Raw genomic sequence first — 17,745 nt, forward strand, 5'->3', positions numbered from 1 at the left:
ATGTAATAAACTACAGACCCTTTTCTCTATGAGAGCTGAAACAAGCCAATTTCCAAGTAACTTTTTAAAGCTTGGGAGATTAAGGGGAAAGTTTTTTTTTTAAAACATTCTTTACAATTTGAGTGACAAGGTAGGATAAAAAATGTGCAATATGGGTAACTAGTTTATCATCCACTAAACCTGAGGGAAAACACACAAAACTATTGTTTTAGGAGGAACAGTAATTAGAAAGCTTTCATGAAAAAAGTGTATTATTCCAGACACCATAAGCTCAAGTGCAGAGACTAGATAATAAAGCAAGGTGCCTATTCCTGAGGAAAATGTACTTGTATTTAGTAATAATGCTGAACAGTGATTATTAAACCTATGCAGTGCTAAAAAGGCAATGATGGAAGTTCAGATAGTATATTACAGAGAAAGGCCTGTAAGAATTCCATTGCTTAAAAAATAATCTTGTCCCTGTCATTAACCACTTAATGTTTTTGCTGATGTGCTAAAGTGCACTGGCAACTCAGAGCAGGTTTGTTTATTTTTTAAGTTGGCCATGTCTTGTTAATAGACTGCAGTCTTCAAATTTATATAGAGCTGCAGGTCTCCTGGATTTTTTTCAAGTGTCACTCATCTAACTGAGTCTGACAGCTGAGAAAAGCCATCAAGTGCTTTACAGTCAGTTTAAAAAACATCCTCTACCTGGTATCTCTGCAGTGATTGTCTTGCTGCTCCCTGAAACCTCTTCATCATCATCTGATGAGCTCGTGCTTGAGTCACAAGTGAGGTCACTATCACTGGTACTACTGTCCTGCAGCAAGTTGTACTTCTTTCTTGCAGCAGCCTCCCTTTTCTGCCTCAGTAGTCTGATCCTTTCCTTGTGCTTTTGGCTCCGATGACCTTTAACCTTGGTGACTCGGCCATTCTGCTTATCACTGGATTGCCGGTTTTTCTTGGCAGCCATAGTAGAAGTTTCACTTTCAGAACGGGACCTCCTGGACTTGCGCCCAACTGTGGCACCAGGCACTCCTGAAGTATCTCCTTCTACTGTTGTTTCTGCTTGAGAGGGCTCATTCTCCTCTACAGAAGACAATGTATCTGAATCAGCCAAGTGACCACTAGAGGAAGGGGAAAGCATGCAATGATTAGAGGAGTCACTCTCATAGACTCGGCCAGTTGTGGGCTTGTCACTCTCGGTGGATGCTAACTGAGACTCCGAAGAGTCCCTTCTCAGTTCCATCAACAAACAGGGCATTGAAGAAAGAACTGCAGAGTCGGCTACACCATCCTTCGGAACTTGAGATTCCAGTTCTACAGAACCATCTTCCTCCTTGACCGTCTCTTGTTCAGAGGTTTTTGGTGGGGCTGCAGACTCAATGAGTTCTTCTACTTTTCCCACTGTCTCCTCCATCTTCATTTCAGAATTCCAAATTAAATCATGGAGCAGAGTCTAGGAAACGATATCAAAGATGCAACAGGAAAGCAGCCTGTATGAAAACACATAAAGTCAATGACTAGATATGGAAGATTATTTAACCTATACAGTATGCTATTTTTCTAAGTGGCAAAAGCTACTACTTAGGCAGACCTTTAAGATATTATGTACCCATACTCTGTTTGACTAGCAGTCAGAATCACAAGATGTTATAGTATCACAATCCTAGCAATCTTATCTACTAAAAACAGAACATTAATCCCCTATTGCTGTAATTACAGTAAGTAACCAAAGAGTTAAGTTTAGAACTTTAGATAGAGTTGGGAAAGTAGTGTAGCACACAGTGCTTGTTTAGGGTACCTGAAGCCCTGCACCAAAATAAGAAAGACTTAAAAGACTCAAGAAAGAAATCTTTGAAAACCTTTAATATAATTAATGTGTACTTGGCTTTAGTATAAATGAAAAAAATGATTTAAAATACTACTCTGGGGCTGGAAGTGTAGTTCAGTTGATAGAGTTTGCCTCGCATATATGAAGCTGGGGTTCAATCTTCACCACTACCTAGAATTAGACATGATGGTACATGCCTGTGATTTCAGCACACTATAGAGGCAGAAAAATTAGGAGTTCAAGGTCATCCACAATGAATTTCAGGCCACCCTGGGATACATGAGACCCTATATCAAAAAAAAAAAAAAAAAAAAAACAAAGAACAAGGAGAAGAAATCTGACCTAGACATGGTAGCACAGGCCTATAATTCCAGCTACTTGAGAGGCTGAAGTATGAGGATCTCCAAGTTAAGACCTACTTGGACAACTTTCCAGACCCTGTCTCAAAATGAAAACAAAGGGGGCAGAAAGATGGCTCAGTGGTTAAGAATACTTGCTGCTCTCGCAGCATATCTTGGTTTGGCTCCCAGAACCTACACAGCTGCTCCTTTCTGTAACTCCAGTTCCAGGGCATCTGGTATGTGTGTATGTATGTGTGTATGTATGTATGTATGTATGTATGTATGCACGTATGTATGTATGTAAGTATATATTATATATATACAGGCAAATACTTCTACACATACAAAATAAATCTTTCAAAAATATATACATATATAGGGGAAAGGGCTGGTACGTAGCTTAGTAGTAGAGTGTTTGTCTAACATGTTTAATGCCCTGGTACCATCAAACACAGCAGTAGCCTGGGAAATCACTGTAACTGAAATGATAGTTTTATACTCAATTCCCTAAAGAAAGAGGAGATGTAAAAGGGAGAACTATCTAATGTACTCTCACGGATTGTTAGGGGATTGGTGGTATGTTTTTTTATGCACGTGTGTGTGTGTGTGTGTGTGTGTGTGTGTGTGTGTGTGTGTGTGTAAGTGCATGTGGGAGCAGATGAAAATCTCCTGTGTCATTCATTCCTCAAAAGCCATCCGCCTGTTTTGTGAAACAGGATCCCTTACTGGCCTGGAGATGGACAATTCCACTACACTGGCTGGCCAGTGAGTTGTAGGGAAGCCTATCTTTGCCACCTCAGCACCTGACTTTTTAACACAGGTCCTGGGTGTCAAAGTCAGGTCTTCTGAATGAGCTATCTCCTCGCTGCTTCCTTTAAAAAAAAAAAAAAAAAAATCAACTACATGCTCTTGGTAAATGAGGAACCAAAGTAATTATATGCATCAAACCTGTCTGCATTCCCCTCAACAGAAGCTATCCCAAAGGAGGATTAAGAAACCAGGCCATCTGGGCATGATAGCATATCTGTGTAAGATGGTGCTTGCAAGGCTGAATTTGGACTGAAAGTTAGACATCAGCCTAAACTACACATTGAGAGCCTGTCTCAAAGGCCAAATTCTTATGTTCTCTCAGTCCATCTACTGACTGAGTCTCCTGTCCGATGTTTTGTTTCAAAAGCAATAGCCACTACATACAGTTCAGTTACTTTGTGAACCCAGGAAATTCTCTGACTAGGTTCAGGTTTTAAAAAGAACTCTCTATATGTTTTACACCTTATATACTAGATTGAGCCCCCATTGTTCTCACCACCACCATGAAGGACACAGCTCTGATTAATCGTGAGCAGAATACAACCTTTAATCACAAGTCTGTACCTTTTCCATCGAAAAGTTCATCGATGGTTTTCTAGAGGATGCTAAGAAGGAGCAAGGCAAGCCACTCCCTCACTTGTACATAGAATACAGAAGGCAAGGACCATGATGTCCCCATAGGCCACAAGTGCAAACGTTAATCATGATGGTATGCTAGTAAGGTATAATACAGCTTCTCCATTACTTTCATCTACCAAGTATCAGTTCATTTTATGACCAAAAAAAAAAAAGAAAAAAGAAAATACCAGAAAAAGCCTTTTATTGCTCTAAACATTAGAAGCATTTTTATGTACCTTTTTTTTTTTTTGCTTTGCATAGCCCTGTTCGCTAATAAAATGGACATTGTGATAGTTTCCTTAACAAACTCAGGAAGACTAAAATATTCCTACTACAGCATTTACTAATTTGAGACACTCTTATATAGCCTATTCCATAAACAAATATGTATTACAACTAATTTTTTAACTAAATGAAAATAAGCATGAATATTTAACAGTTCTAAAAGAAATGTAACACTGCTGAAAGCCAACAGAGGGAGTATAGGCTAAACCAATAAACAGAGTGTCACAAATAAAGTATGCTAACAACATAAAATATTTGTATGTCTATATAAAATACCCCTGGAATAAAAAACTAATGAGCCAAAATTTTCTGATAAAAATAAAAGAAGCGAGAGTTGAGGCTGGCAAGATGGCTCAATGGGTAATATAAAGGCAAAGGCACTTGCCACCTAGCCTTATGGCCTGGGTTTAGTCCCTGGGATTTACAGGGTGGAAAAGACACCTGTAAGTTGTTCTTTGGCCACTACATATACACTGAGCACATGTGTATACCCCTACCCTCAAATAAATAAATACCCTTAGAAAAAACTTAGGCGGGAGTTGGTGGGATTGGTGTTTGCAAAAGCCCAGGGTTCAATTCCAAGCACTACACGAACAAGGCATGGTTAAGTATGTGTGTAATTCTAACACTCAGGAAGTATAGGAGGAGACACAAAAATTCAAGATTATCCTTGATATATAACAAGATCAATGCCAGCCAGACTTTGCTGAGAGAGAAAGAGAGAGAATATCTCAACTGATTCTTCTGTTGAGAATCCATTCATACACTCTAGAATAAAGATTTTTTTCTTTAAATTGAAATATCTAAAAAATACTAAAATAAAAGTAATGTCAATAAAAGCAAACACATGAAAGTCTTGTTTTGAAAGAAGGAAGCACTAGATCTTTTCAAAGTATTACAATGTAGCATCAGACTGAAAATATTTTATTGCCTCTTTCTTCAATGTTGCCAAGGTGCACAGTCTTCTAAAGAAGCTAAAGCTGCATTGGATGAGGGCCTCATTCCATCTAGAGATTAACTAACTAGCACATCACCCAGCAACAGCAGTCTCCTCAGCACCATCGCCACTGTCCACCCTGGCCTATCTCCGTGTTTGTCTGCATCTACTCTGCTCTCATCCTGTAAGATGAGGTGACCTGTACAGGGAAGATCAATGCTCCCATTAAAGCAGTTGGTGTAAATTTTGAACCTTTTGGTCTGATTTATTTGCAAAGTCTCAGCCAATGTCAGCACCAGGAGTCTCATGTGCAACATAGGAGCTGCTGGACCTTCTCGTGCAGCTGATGTCACGCTCCAGGAACCCTGTCCACTGCTGCCATCAGAACAAGAGAAAGCCAGAGACAAGAATCAAGAGAGTGGGTGGCAGCTGAGGAGAGAAGGCTCAGTGGTTAAGAACACTTGATGCTCTTCCAGGCACCTGAGAACATTCAGTTCCCAGCACTCATATTGGGCAGCTCACAACGGCCTGTAGCTCCGGCTGTAGAGGACCCAATGCCATTCTCTGGCCTCCTCAGGCACATACATACACGTAGTATACATTCTCATATTCCTATTCTCTCTGTGTGTCTCTGTCTCTCTATGTCTCTATCTTTATGTCTCTGTCTGTCCTTGTGTCTCTGTGTCTGTCTCAGTCTCTCTCTCTCTCTTATACACACACACACACACAAATAAAAACAAACTTTTAAAAAGAAGGAAAGAAAGAAAGAAAAAAGAACCCAAAGACATTGATAATGACATGGGCTTCAGTTTGTTTTTGCAGCTTTTGTTTCTTTTTAAGATTTACTTGTTTTATTTTATGTGCATGTGCCTGTGCCTGTGCCTGTGCCTGAGTGTATGTTTGTGCACCACATGTATGTATACAGGTGTTCCTGGGGGCCAGAAAAAGTTTATAACTGGGGTTATTAGTTATAGTTGCCCAATTTGGGTGCTGGGAACCAGACCCACATCCTCTGCAAGAACAAGTGCTCTTAACTGTTGTGGAGTAATCTTTTTGCACACTGTGAAGATGTGTCACTCTGACTGGTTTAATAAAAAGCTGAATGGTCAATGGCTAGGCAGGATTGGGGGGGCAGAAAGAACACTGGGAAGAAGGTTGGAGATGAGAGGAGACATGGAGGAAGCAGAAAAGCAGGATGGACAGTAAGTATGTAGATGAGGTAAACAAGCCTCAGGGCAGCACATAGATTAATAGAAATGGGTTAATTTAAGTTATAAGAGCTGGCTAAAAACAAGCCTAAACTATCAGCTGAGCTTTCATAAATTGATAAGATAATAAGTCTCCATGTTGTGATTTGGGAGCTGGCTAGCAGGATAGATAAAGACTTGCTACACTTAACCAATGAGCCATCTCTCTAGTTCAGCTATGGACTTTTGACTAAACTCTTCTGTGATACGTTCAATAAAAAGCTAAAATCCAAAAAAATCGACTAACTACTTAGTTAAAATGACCAAGACTCTTATTTCTTCTGAGAATATGTTATTATGGGTAGCACAAATGAATCTGAACTACTTTCTTTGTAAGAAACTAACAATATTATTTTCAATATTATATATCAATCAATTAGCTTGCATTTCAAGATCCTTAAACTTAAGTCATAAATAAGAGTTCATAGCCGGGCGGTGGTGGCGCACGCCTTTAATCCCAGCACTCGGGAGGCAGAGCCAGGCGGATCTCTGTGAGTTCGAGGCCAGCCTGGTCTACCAAGTGAGTTCCAGGAAAGGCGCAAAGCTACACAGAGAAACCCTGTCTCGAAAAACCAAAAAAAAAAAAAAAAAAAAAAAAAAAGAGTTCATTACAGTTGCCTAAAAATGTCAACAATACTGTGGTTAAAATCACTGTAATATTTCCCAAATCAATCGCAAAGGACTGGCATTAACCATAAACAGAACCAGTGAGTTCATCGAGGTATTTCCAAACAATGTGGGCACTGAGAAGGAAAGGGTTCTTTATATAAAATGACACGAGACAACTCTCATGAACAAAAATTAAATGAGGAGGCTGAGAGGTGGCTCAGTTGGCAAAGTACCTGCTGTACACACATGAGGACCTGAGTTTGGACTGTACACATTTATACCCCAGTGCTTGAGGGTAGTAAGAAACAGGCAGATTGAGTTCACTGGCCAACCAGCCTGGCAAAATCCATGAGTTCTAGGTTGAGTGAGAGACCCTATCTCAAAAAAACAAGGTGAACAGTGATTTATCCAGGAAGACAACTGATACCAACCTCTGGCTTCCATACACATGTGCACACATGCACATGCCAGCACGAATATGTCCATATAACACACACAAACCTTAAATGAACAGAAGAAATAATTATACTATCTGTTTAAGTACAAGCAATGGTATTTATGATTTTGTCTACAAGACACATAATCTCTATAATAATCCTTATTAACAAAAGTAGTCACCATCTACCTTGAGAGGAAAGAGAGGGGGAAGGAATAGAAGATATTATTATATGCAGTTCTGTACCTGTTAAGTTTTGTATCATATACAATAAATATCTCTCAAAGCTCTAACATAAGTCTTCTGAAAGGGTAGTGCTTTTTTTTCTGGACATGACACTCTATCATTTGGGTCATTTTTCATCAATAAATTCTATGAAGCTTCCCCCTAAAACAGTGGTCAACCTTCCTAATGCTGCAACCCTTTAGTACAGGTTCCTCATTCTGTGGTGACTCCCAACTATAAAATTATCTTCACTGTTACTTCATACCTGTAATTTTGCTACTGTTAGAACTGGAATGTAAACATCTGTGTTTTCCAATGGTCTTAGGTGACCCTGTGAAAGAGTCATTCAACCCTCCAGGGGCTGCAACCCACAGATTGAGAACCACTGCTCTAGGATATAATTTTCTTCTAATTAATCACAGAGTTGGGGCTTAAAAAGTCACCAGAAAAACCAAGCTATGAAAAAATTCTTTATAATGGAATTAAAATAAAGTTCTCTAAACACAATAGAAAAGATATCATACATAAAGTTTAATCATGCCAAAAAACAAGTTATCATTTTTAAATTATATTTGAGTTTATAATAGAATTATAGCATTTCCCCCTTCCTTTTCCTCCCTCCAGACCTTCCCATATTTCCCTCCTTGTTCTCATTCAAATCAGTGGCCTCTTTGTTCATCAACTGTTCTGTTGTGTGTGCATGTGTGCGTGTGTGCGTGTGTGCATGTTCCTAAATACATAAATACAACCTGCTCAGTCTGTATAGTGTTACTTTTACTTTTATGCATGTTTTCAGGGCTGTCCATTTGGTATTGAATAAACAATTGGTGTGCTCATCCCTGGGGAAGACTATTTCTCCTGCTCTCAGTGTTCCTTAGTTGCCTGTAGTTCTTAGTATAGGGTAGAGATCTCATGGGCTTTCCCCTGCCCAAAAAGTAGATTTTTCTTGGTAGGGATAATCAAATAGGTGAAAGCAGAAAATGATTTTAACATGTGAAGCTGGGGCTGGTAAGATGGTTCAGCAGATAAAGGCACCTGCTGCTGACAATCTGAGTTTGATCCCCGGGATCCATACAGTAGATAGAACTCCTTGTCCTCTGATCTCCATATGCACACACACACACACACACACACTCACTCACACCAAGTTAATAAATAATTAAATTTAAAAGTGTTAGGACAAGAGAGATGGTTTGGCTAAAAAATGCACTTGCAGCAAGCAAAGCCTGACTACCTGGGTTCTATTCCCAGACTCACATGCTAGAAGGAGAGAACTGACTCCTATAATGTGTCTCTGACCTCCACACACATACCATGGCATGTGCATGCCAACACACACACACACACACACACACACACACACACACACACACACACAAATGTGATTTTTAAAAAGTATACAGTGGGATTTATATCATTTCAATAGGATAAAGGCCCTTAACCTTCTGGGTTAGTGTTTATAATGTACAATGAGTATAAACATACACCATCATTCTTGTTAGAAGGGCAATCTCATCCATGATGCTCTTCCCATCAAACTAAAGGCAGCCTTTTCCTGTGTGGCTATTATATCTCATTCTCCCTATGACCAGACAAAATTGACTGTTCTTTGACTCTCATTAGCCCATTCATTCATTTACACATTGATTCACATGTCCATTCACCTACTCATTTCTAAAATCTTGCCAGGTGTGGTAGCTCATGCCTGTAATCCCAACATGTAATCCCAATACTCAGGAGGCTGAGGTAGGATGAATTTTGGAGGCGAGCCTGGGGATACATAAAAGACCATCTCAAAAGATAAGGAGCTAGAAAGATGGCTCAGTAGTTAACAGTGCTTCATGGTAGAGAAGGTACTTGAACTAGCCTTCCCCTGTACTCAGATCAGTGACTACCCTAATTGTCATCATAGAACCTACATCCAGTGACTGATGGAAGCAGATGCAGAGACCCACAGCCAAGCACTGGGCCAAGCTCCTGGAGTTCAGTTGAAGAGAGGAAGGGGGGACTATAAGAGCAAGAGGGAACAAGATCATGATGGGAAAAAAAACAGAGACAGCTGACCCAAGCTAGTGGGAGCCCACGGACTCTGGATTGACAGCTGGGGAGCCTGCATGGGACCACACTAGGCCCCTTGAATGAGGGTGACAGATGTGTGGCTTGATCTGTCTGTGAGTCCCCTGGCAATCGGACCAGGACACATCCCAAGTACATGAACTGGCTTTTTGAGAGCCCATTCCCTACAGTGTCATGCCTTACTCGGGCTTGATGCAGGGGGAGGGGCTTGGGCCTGCCCCAACTTGGTGTGCCAGCCTATGTTGACTACCCAAGGGAGGTATGAAGAGTGGATGGGGGGTGGGAAGGCAGGAGGTGCAGGGGGAGCAGGAGAGGAGGAGGGAGGGGGAACAGTGGGCAGTATGTAAAATAAAATAAAAAAAAACTTTAAATAAACAAGCAAACCTTAAAAAAAAGTACTTGCTGCTCTTTCAAAAGACTAGAGTTTGGTTCCACATCACCACAACCTCCTTTAAGTAAGCTCCAGAAGATCTAATGCCCTCTTCTGGCCTCTGCAGGCGTACACACACACACATACACACACACACACACACACACACACACACACACACACACACACACACACCCTGTGTGTACACTAAAAATGTCTTACATATAAACATAAACAAAATGTCTCTTTACTACCTCAACTTCCCACCCCGCCCCTGAGACAGGGTCCCTCTATGTAATCGTGGCTGGCTTGGAACTGACCATGTAGACCAGAATGGTCTCACACTCGCAGAGATCCACCTCCCTCTACCTCCTGAATGCGAGAATTAAAGACATGCACCGCAATTGGCGGCCGTGTTCTTTCACAGGATACTTCACTTGGTTGTCGGGGAATAGTATATCCAGTCACTGGGGACCATCATGTACATCAATGGGTCAAAATGAGTTACCTGGTAGAACATGAGATTCCAGAATTTTCGGTACCATAGTATAGTGTAGCTAGCTACTAAGGAAGACCTGGTAAGGACCCCATTTGCTACTTCAGAAATCCTTCACACTGCACTACCAAGGGTAATACTGCATAGAAGCACCCATTAAATTCACTTGCTAGAGTGGTTATGAACAATAGAATATTTCATGATTATTAACTGGCTAAACAAGAAGTCTATGATATTGCTGATACTGCATGCTCTACTTCAACAAACTTCTGTGGGGAAGCTGAGACCCAATTATAAATGACAAGGGAATAAGCCATGTTTACCAGTCTCACCCCAGTTTCCTTGGTCATTTGTTTAACTGGTTGCTTTGAAGCCTGGATTTTTAGAAACCAAATAATTTTGAAAACTGGGACTATCAGATACTCTTAATTTTGCTCTGTATTATCCTTTTTAAATTTTGGATCTGTTGCTGCCTGTCAAGTTTCTGAAGAAATACAAGTACCAGAGGTCAGCCATCTATCTCAGTGGGTAAAGGCACTTACAAACAAGCCCAAAAACCTGAGTTCAACTCCCAGGACCCATATTTAAAAGAAAACCAACTGCTGCAAATTGTCCTCTGACCATATGCACACTGTGGCACGTGTGCACTCACATACATACATGAAAACATATGTGAATGCAGACACTAGATAGATAGATAGATAGACAGACAGACAGACAGACAGACAGACAGACAGACTCACTCACTCACTCACTCACTCACTAACAGAATAATGCTGATCCAATGTTTTGAGATGATAAGCAGCCAAACCTGTAGGACAGACAAAACTGAATCTGAGAATGAAACGTTGAAAGCTTGGCTCAATGGGTTAAACAAACAAAAAAAAAAACTTGTCAAGCATGCCCAATGACCTGAGTTTCATCCCTGGAACCACAGATGGAAAGAACCAACTCCCAAAAGCTGTCCTCTGACCTCTATCTGTGCAACATGGCATACACACCTAAGTCATACACACACACACACACACACACACACACACACACACACACACACAGGGGGGGTGGGGATCCTGAAAGTCTCTCCTTCTGTCAACCTTGCTGAGCAAAGTGAGCAAACTATTCAGGTGGTCTGTTTGTTTGTTTGTTTCAAGATGTGCTGTTTATGTGTATATATGTGTATTCATCTGTGTGAGTTTATGTGCACGCTATGTATGCAGTCCTCTTAAAAGAAAGAGGGCCACTCAATGTGGATGCTAGGAGTGGAACACAGTAATGAGTAAGAGTAAATGATGTTAACTACTGAATCAACTTATCTCCAGCACTGCTATGCATGATTTTAGTATCAACTAAAACTAAAATGTTAGCAACTCCTTGTTGCTAGTCATTTTCTTCCCATGTGGTAAGACAAACCAGAATAGGTCTGTCCTATCTACTAAGAACAAACAAAGCTAATTTGAAATAAGCAATGTTTTTAAGTAAGGATATCTATAACGAGGGAAATGTAGTAGTGTTGTAACACATGCTGTAATCCCAGTACTTGGGAGGTGGAAGCAGGAGAAATTACAAGTTCAGAATTTGAGGTCAGCCTGGGCTCTGTGAGACCCTATCTGAAAATGGCTCAGTTGGTAAAGTACTTGCCTTGCAAACACAGACCTGAGTTCAATCCCTAGAACCCACATACTTTCATTTAAAAAAAAAAAAAAAAAAAAAAAAAAAAGCCTGCCATGTTGATGACATGTGCTTATAATGCCCGCATTGGTAGGCAAAACCGAAAAGATCCTGGTGGTTCACTGGCCAGCCAGTCTACCCTACTTGGTGAGTTCCTGGCCAGCAGGAAAAGAAACCCTACAGTGAAACAAATAGAAAGGTGGACAGAACCTGAATAACATTGAAGGTTGTTCTCTAGCCTCCATAGACACATATATAACACACAAAGGAAGGGGTATGCAGTATGGCAGTTTGAATTGTCAAAAATGTAATTACTTGTGTAAAACCTTAAAATAATAGCCCTCATATCTGTGTACTTATGATAGGGACAATGCAAAGACTTCCTCAAAACCCACTATATTCTACCCACATAAGGCATTTGAACAGGAAACCTACCTAAGTGCACAGCACCAATGACTAATGCCAACCCCTAAAACAAGTCCTTGTAATAAAAACCCACCCTAACATTTAATACACTCAAGGTGTATTTCTTCTTGGGGCTGGAAAAATGACTTAATAGTTAACAACACTTGCTCCTCTTGCAGAGGACCCTAACCATCTCTAACTCCAGCTCCAGGGAATCTGACCCTCTCTTTTGACCTCCTCGGGCACTGCAAACACAGGATGGACAGACATATGCAGGCAAATCACACATACACATAAAATAAATCTTTACTTATTCCTAATGTGTGTGTATATAAAATAAAACTAATGCTGATCATGACTCAGTAAACTGATTTCACAACTGACGGCAGCCTGAAACTTGGAAAGCACTCCCTAGAGAAATCTGTACACATGGGTTGTGGATGTACTCTGTTAGTAAGAATGTGTGTCATTTGTCTAGCACACACAAATCCCCAACACCACACAAACCAGGAGGACCTCTGATCCCAACACTAAGGAAGTGAAAGAAGGAAAAATTAAAAAGTTCAAGGTCATCATCAGCTATACAGGGAATTTGAGATTAGCCTGGAAAAGAGAAATCCATGCACAAGTTACGTTGACAACACAATTGTTTTAGTTTGGTTTAGTTTTTTGTTTGTTTGTTTGGGCTTTTTTTTGGGGGGGGGAGGGGGTGTTGTTTTTCCAGACAGGGTTTCTCTGTGTAGACCCAGCTGTCCTGGAACTCGATCTGTAGACCAGGCTGGCCTCGAACTCAGAGATTCATCTGCCTCTGCCTGCCAAGTTTTGGGATTAAAGGCGTGCACCACCACCACCTGGCCACAATGGTTTTGTTAAAAAACATAAATTATGGTACATTACACTGAAGAAGCACTGGGCTAGCAAAATGGCTCAAAAGATTAGAGCACTCTTTTTGCTTCAAAGCCTGACAACATGAGTTCAATCCCCAGGACTCATGGTAGAAAACTGACTTCCCAAAGTTGTCCTTTGACTCCTGCATCAGCACTATGAAATGTATGCATGTACTTGCAAACACTTGCAAGCATACAAGCGCACACACAGAGAGAGAGAGAGAGAGAGAGAGAGAGAGAGAGAGAGAGAGCGCCACAATAAATAAATGTAGTACTAAGAAACTTAAAAGAAGTATATCAAGTGGAAACAAATTAAGAGCAACTATATTAATATGAGTAAATTTTAGAAACAATGGTAAGAGAACTCAAGAAAAAAGGTGTCCAAAGTATATAAAGCTCAAAACCATGCAAAATGACACATTATGTGTAGACATTTAGTTGCACACTAAAATTTCTTTTAAAGCAAGGGAATTTTTACTAAAATATTAGGGGAACAATTATCTATAAGTGGAAGTATGAAGTTTATGAGTATACGAAGATTTAAAAGTATTGATAGGGACAAGTATGGTGGCTCAAGTATGTAATCCCAGCACTTAAGAGACTGAGGAAGGAATACTATGAACTCCAGGCCATCTTAGGCTACATAAGATATCTCAAAAACAAAGCAAAGAAATAAAAAAGGCCAGGTTGGGGTGGGGTGGGGAGTGCTTGCTGCACAAACATGAGAACCTGAGTTCAGATCCCTAGTATCTATGTAAAAAACAAGGCATAGCAATTGTTCACCTGTAATCCTAGAGCAGCGGTTCTCTACCTGTGGGTTTTGACCCTTTTGGGGTTGTATATCAGATATCCTCAATATCAGATATTTATATTACAATTCATAACAGCAGCAAAATTACAATTATGAAGTAGCAATGAAATAATCTCATGGTTCGGGTCACCACATGAGGAACTGTATTAAAGAGTCATAGCATTAGAAAGGTTGAGAACCACTGCCCTAGAGGGAAGAGGGAGTATGGGACAAGTAGGTCTTGGGAGCTCAGGTGGGCAGTAACAAAGGACAACATCTGATCTCTGTCTTACACAGGCTTTCTGCCTATAGGCAAGTTTTAGGGTTACCAAAAAAAATATTACTATAAAGGAAAGCAAAACAATAACCATTTCAGTTCTCTGGAAATCCAACAAAAGCATACAAAAAGTGTTGGTGCTTGAAAATTTCTCAATTTTTGTTGACAACAGGAGTTAACATTCTTGTCTGTGGCTATCTGCAAGCTGAGTAGATTCTGTCAATGTGGAACAAGCATTGACTACAATGTGTAATAATAGAACACACTATATCCAGGCATTACAGGAGCAAATGACAATCTTACCAGGCAATAGAGTACCCAAGGGCTCTAGTAGTATAAAGATATGGTTGTACATGTATCGAGCATATTCTTGGTTGATATGGTAGTTAGTGTAAGAAACAACCCTCCTTTCCCTGGATCCCCAGTTGGTAGTGGGGTTTAGAGTTTATGTAACTTTAGGAAATGGAATCTTGCTAGCAGAAGTATGCAATGGGGGTGGCCTTTGAAGGTTTATAGCCTTGTCCCAATTCCTGTTTCTCTCTCCCCAACCCCCACCAGTACCCACCCCAACCCCTTTGCTTCTTGTTTTTTTATAGACACAAATGTGATCAATTAGTTTTCTGCTTCTGTTAACACGCCCTGCCTTCTCCACCAAGATTAAACTTGATCCCTCTAGAACCATAAGCTAAAATTAAAAATCCTTTCTTCTTAAGTTGCTTTTGGTCATGGTATTTTATCACTACAACAGAAAGGTAATTAAAACAGAAGATACTGAGCTATACTGTCAAAGCATTTTAGAAAATAAAAGTGGTGGATATATTTTGAAAAGGCTTCTGCTTTAAAATGTATTCCCACATCTACTCTAAGAGATATTCTCTACTAGGACAGAATGAAGTTTTATTAGCCTCTGATTTTTATGTACAACCACTGTCTAGTCACAGGTTATAGATCAGTAAGCAAAATCAGAAATGACAAAAGCAACCACTAAAATTAGAAGAAGAAGAAGAAGAAGAAGAAGAAGAAGAAGAAGAAGAAGAAGAAGAAGAAGAAGAAGAAGAAGAAGAAGAAATAATAATATTGAGCAGAGTAACTAGTAGCTAGATATACACTGGAGTGAAGACATTTCACAGATCTGTTATCTAAACAAAGAAAGTGTAACATCTTCAAAAGGACAAAGATCAAAATCCAAAACTGGAACAGTATTTTGTCTGAGATGTCCAATTTCAACAACCAAAAAAAAAAAAAATTAAGACTTCCAAAAGAAACAGGAAACTGTGACTCATACACAGGAGAAAAAAGTAGTCACTGGGAAAAACTCTCAGATGTCTGACTTAGCAAAGACTTCAAAGGAACTATTTTAAATATGTTCAAAACACTTAAGGAAGGGGCTGGGTGTGTAATCTCAGTGATAAAGAGAGCTTACCTAGCATGCACAAAACAAAACTCTGATCTCAATTCTCAGCAAAACACACACACACACACACACACACACACACACACACACACACACACACACACAGACACACTTTTAAAAACTTATTTAAAAAGAAGAAAAAAGAAAAATAGCACTTTGAAGATTTACAGAATGGACAAAATAACAAATACCATTATATATTTAATAGTAATCCTCAAAAGAGAGTAAGACACAAGAAAAAAATTGAAAAAAAAAAATATCCCAAAAGCCAGTGGTAGCACTCATCTGTAATCCCAGTACTTGGAAGGTAGAGGCAGACTCAGTTCAATGTCTTTCTCAGCTACAAAGCAAGTTCAAGGCCAGACTAAGCCATATAACACTCTGTCTCAAAAAAAAACAAACAAAAAAGCCAGGCGGTGACAGTGCACGCCTTTAATCCCAGCACTCAGGAGGTAGAGGCAGGTGGATCTCTGTAAGTTAGAGGCCAGCCTGGTCTACAGAGTGAGTTCCACGACAGGCTCCAAAGCTACACAGAGAACCCCTGTCTCAAAAAAAAAAAAAAAAAAAAAAAAAAAGGAAAAGTAACAATTCACATATAATCTAAATTTGATTTTTTTAAAAAAGTAAGATACATGCAAAGTGATCCACATATTCACATCATAGGTAAGTAGAGGACAAAAGAATGATGGGTGATGTCATTCTGTATGCTGTGAATATGTGTTACTCTGGTTGATAAATAAAGCTGTTTGGCTAATGGTGAGGCAGAAAAAGGTTAGGTGGGACATTCTAGCTAGGGAGAAGAAGGAGAAAGACAGAGCAGGAGATGCTGCCAGCTACCACAACCGCCATGAGAAGCAAGACGTAAAGATACCAGTAAGCCATGAGCCACATGACAAAGTGTAGGTTTATAGAAATGGGTTAATTTAAGATGTAAGAGTTAAGCCGGGCGTTGGTGGCGCACGCCTTTAATCCCAGCACTTGGGAGGCAGAGGCAGGCGGATCTCTGTGAGTTCGAGGCCAGCTTGGGCTACCAAGTGAGCTCCAGGAAAGGCGCAAAGCTACACAGAGAAACCCTGTCTCGAAAAACCAAAAAAAAAAAAAAAAAAAAAAAAAAAGATGTAAGAGTTAGCTAGCAAGAAGCCTGAGCCATTAGGCCATACAGTTTGTAATTAACATAAGCCTCTGTGTGTTCATTTGGGTCTGAGTGGCTGCAGGACCATGGGACCACGGGAGCCAGGCGGGACCAGGAAAACTTCAGCTGCAAAAGAAAAATACTCACATCAGCTAAAGTAAACCTGCAAATGCAAAGGAACCTTATATCATCTTGATTTCTTCTTTGAAACAGAAGCCAGAAGGAGTAGACCCATACATTCCAAGTGCGGGAGTAGAAAATTGACAATCAAGAACTCTAATTCCAACAAAACTATTCTTTCAAAATGAAAACAAGAAGTCCAAAAGGATCTTCAGACCCAAAGAAAGTGATATGACCCTATGCTTGAACTTTAAAAAATGAATAATGACAACAAACACTGGAGAATGTGCTGGGTGAACCTACAGGAATCTATATACTTTCTTAGTTTTTATCTTCCCTTTAAAATAAAGGAAAGGGGCCAGAGAGATGGATCAATGGGTAAAGTCTCTTACCATAAAGCCTAATGACCTGAGTTCAAAACCCAGATCCACATAGTAGACAGAGAGCCAACTCCCACAGGCAGTCTTCTAATCTCTAATGCCATGGCATATGCATGCAATTACACACACACACACACACACACACACACACACACACAAAATACCTGAAAATGTATAAAGAAGTAATTATGTCATTCTAATGTTAGGTTTATAATCCAAACAAATGTCAAATACATGAAAATTATAGTTATCTAGCACACTTCTATAATCCCATTATTCAGCAGGTAGAGAAACTCAAGAGCATGGACTATATAAGACAGCTGAAAACATAAATAAAAATAACACTATATAGACTGAGGTTATTATTTAGAAATATATATGTACACATATATATGCATCAAATAAAAAT

The 17,745-nt window shown here is 39.8% G+C and overlaps 1 protein-coding gene across 5 annotated transcripts in view; it reads right to left on the reverse strand.

The window, feature by feature from the left end:
- Ark2n (arkadia (RNF111) N-terminal like PKA signaling regulator 2N) overlaps nucleotides 1–17,745 on the reverse strand; it is an 85,748-nt gene that overhangs the window by 44,825 nt on the left and 23,178 nt on the right. For all 5 annotated transcript variants that reach the window (XM_076555555.1, XM_006973852.4, XM_076555556.1 and 2 more), the window contains one exon: nucleotides 691–1,475. In XM_076555555.1, coding sequence (XP_076411670.1) covers nucleotides 691–1,405 — 715 coding nt within the window. In that variant the 5' untranslated portion in view covers nucleotides 1,406–1,475. The remainder of the gene's footprint in view (nucleotides 1–690; nucleotides 1,476–17,745) is intronic.

The sequence above is a fragment of the Peromyscus maniculatus genome, chromosome 19 (genome assembly GCF_049852395.1).
Source record: "Peromyscus maniculatus bairdii isolate BWxNUB_F1_BW_parent chromosome 19, HU_Pman_BW_mat_3.1, whole genome shotgun sequence".
Taxonomy (NCBI): Eukaryota; Metazoa; Chordata; class Mammalia; order Rodentia; family Cricetidae; genus Peromyscus; species Peromyscus maniculatus.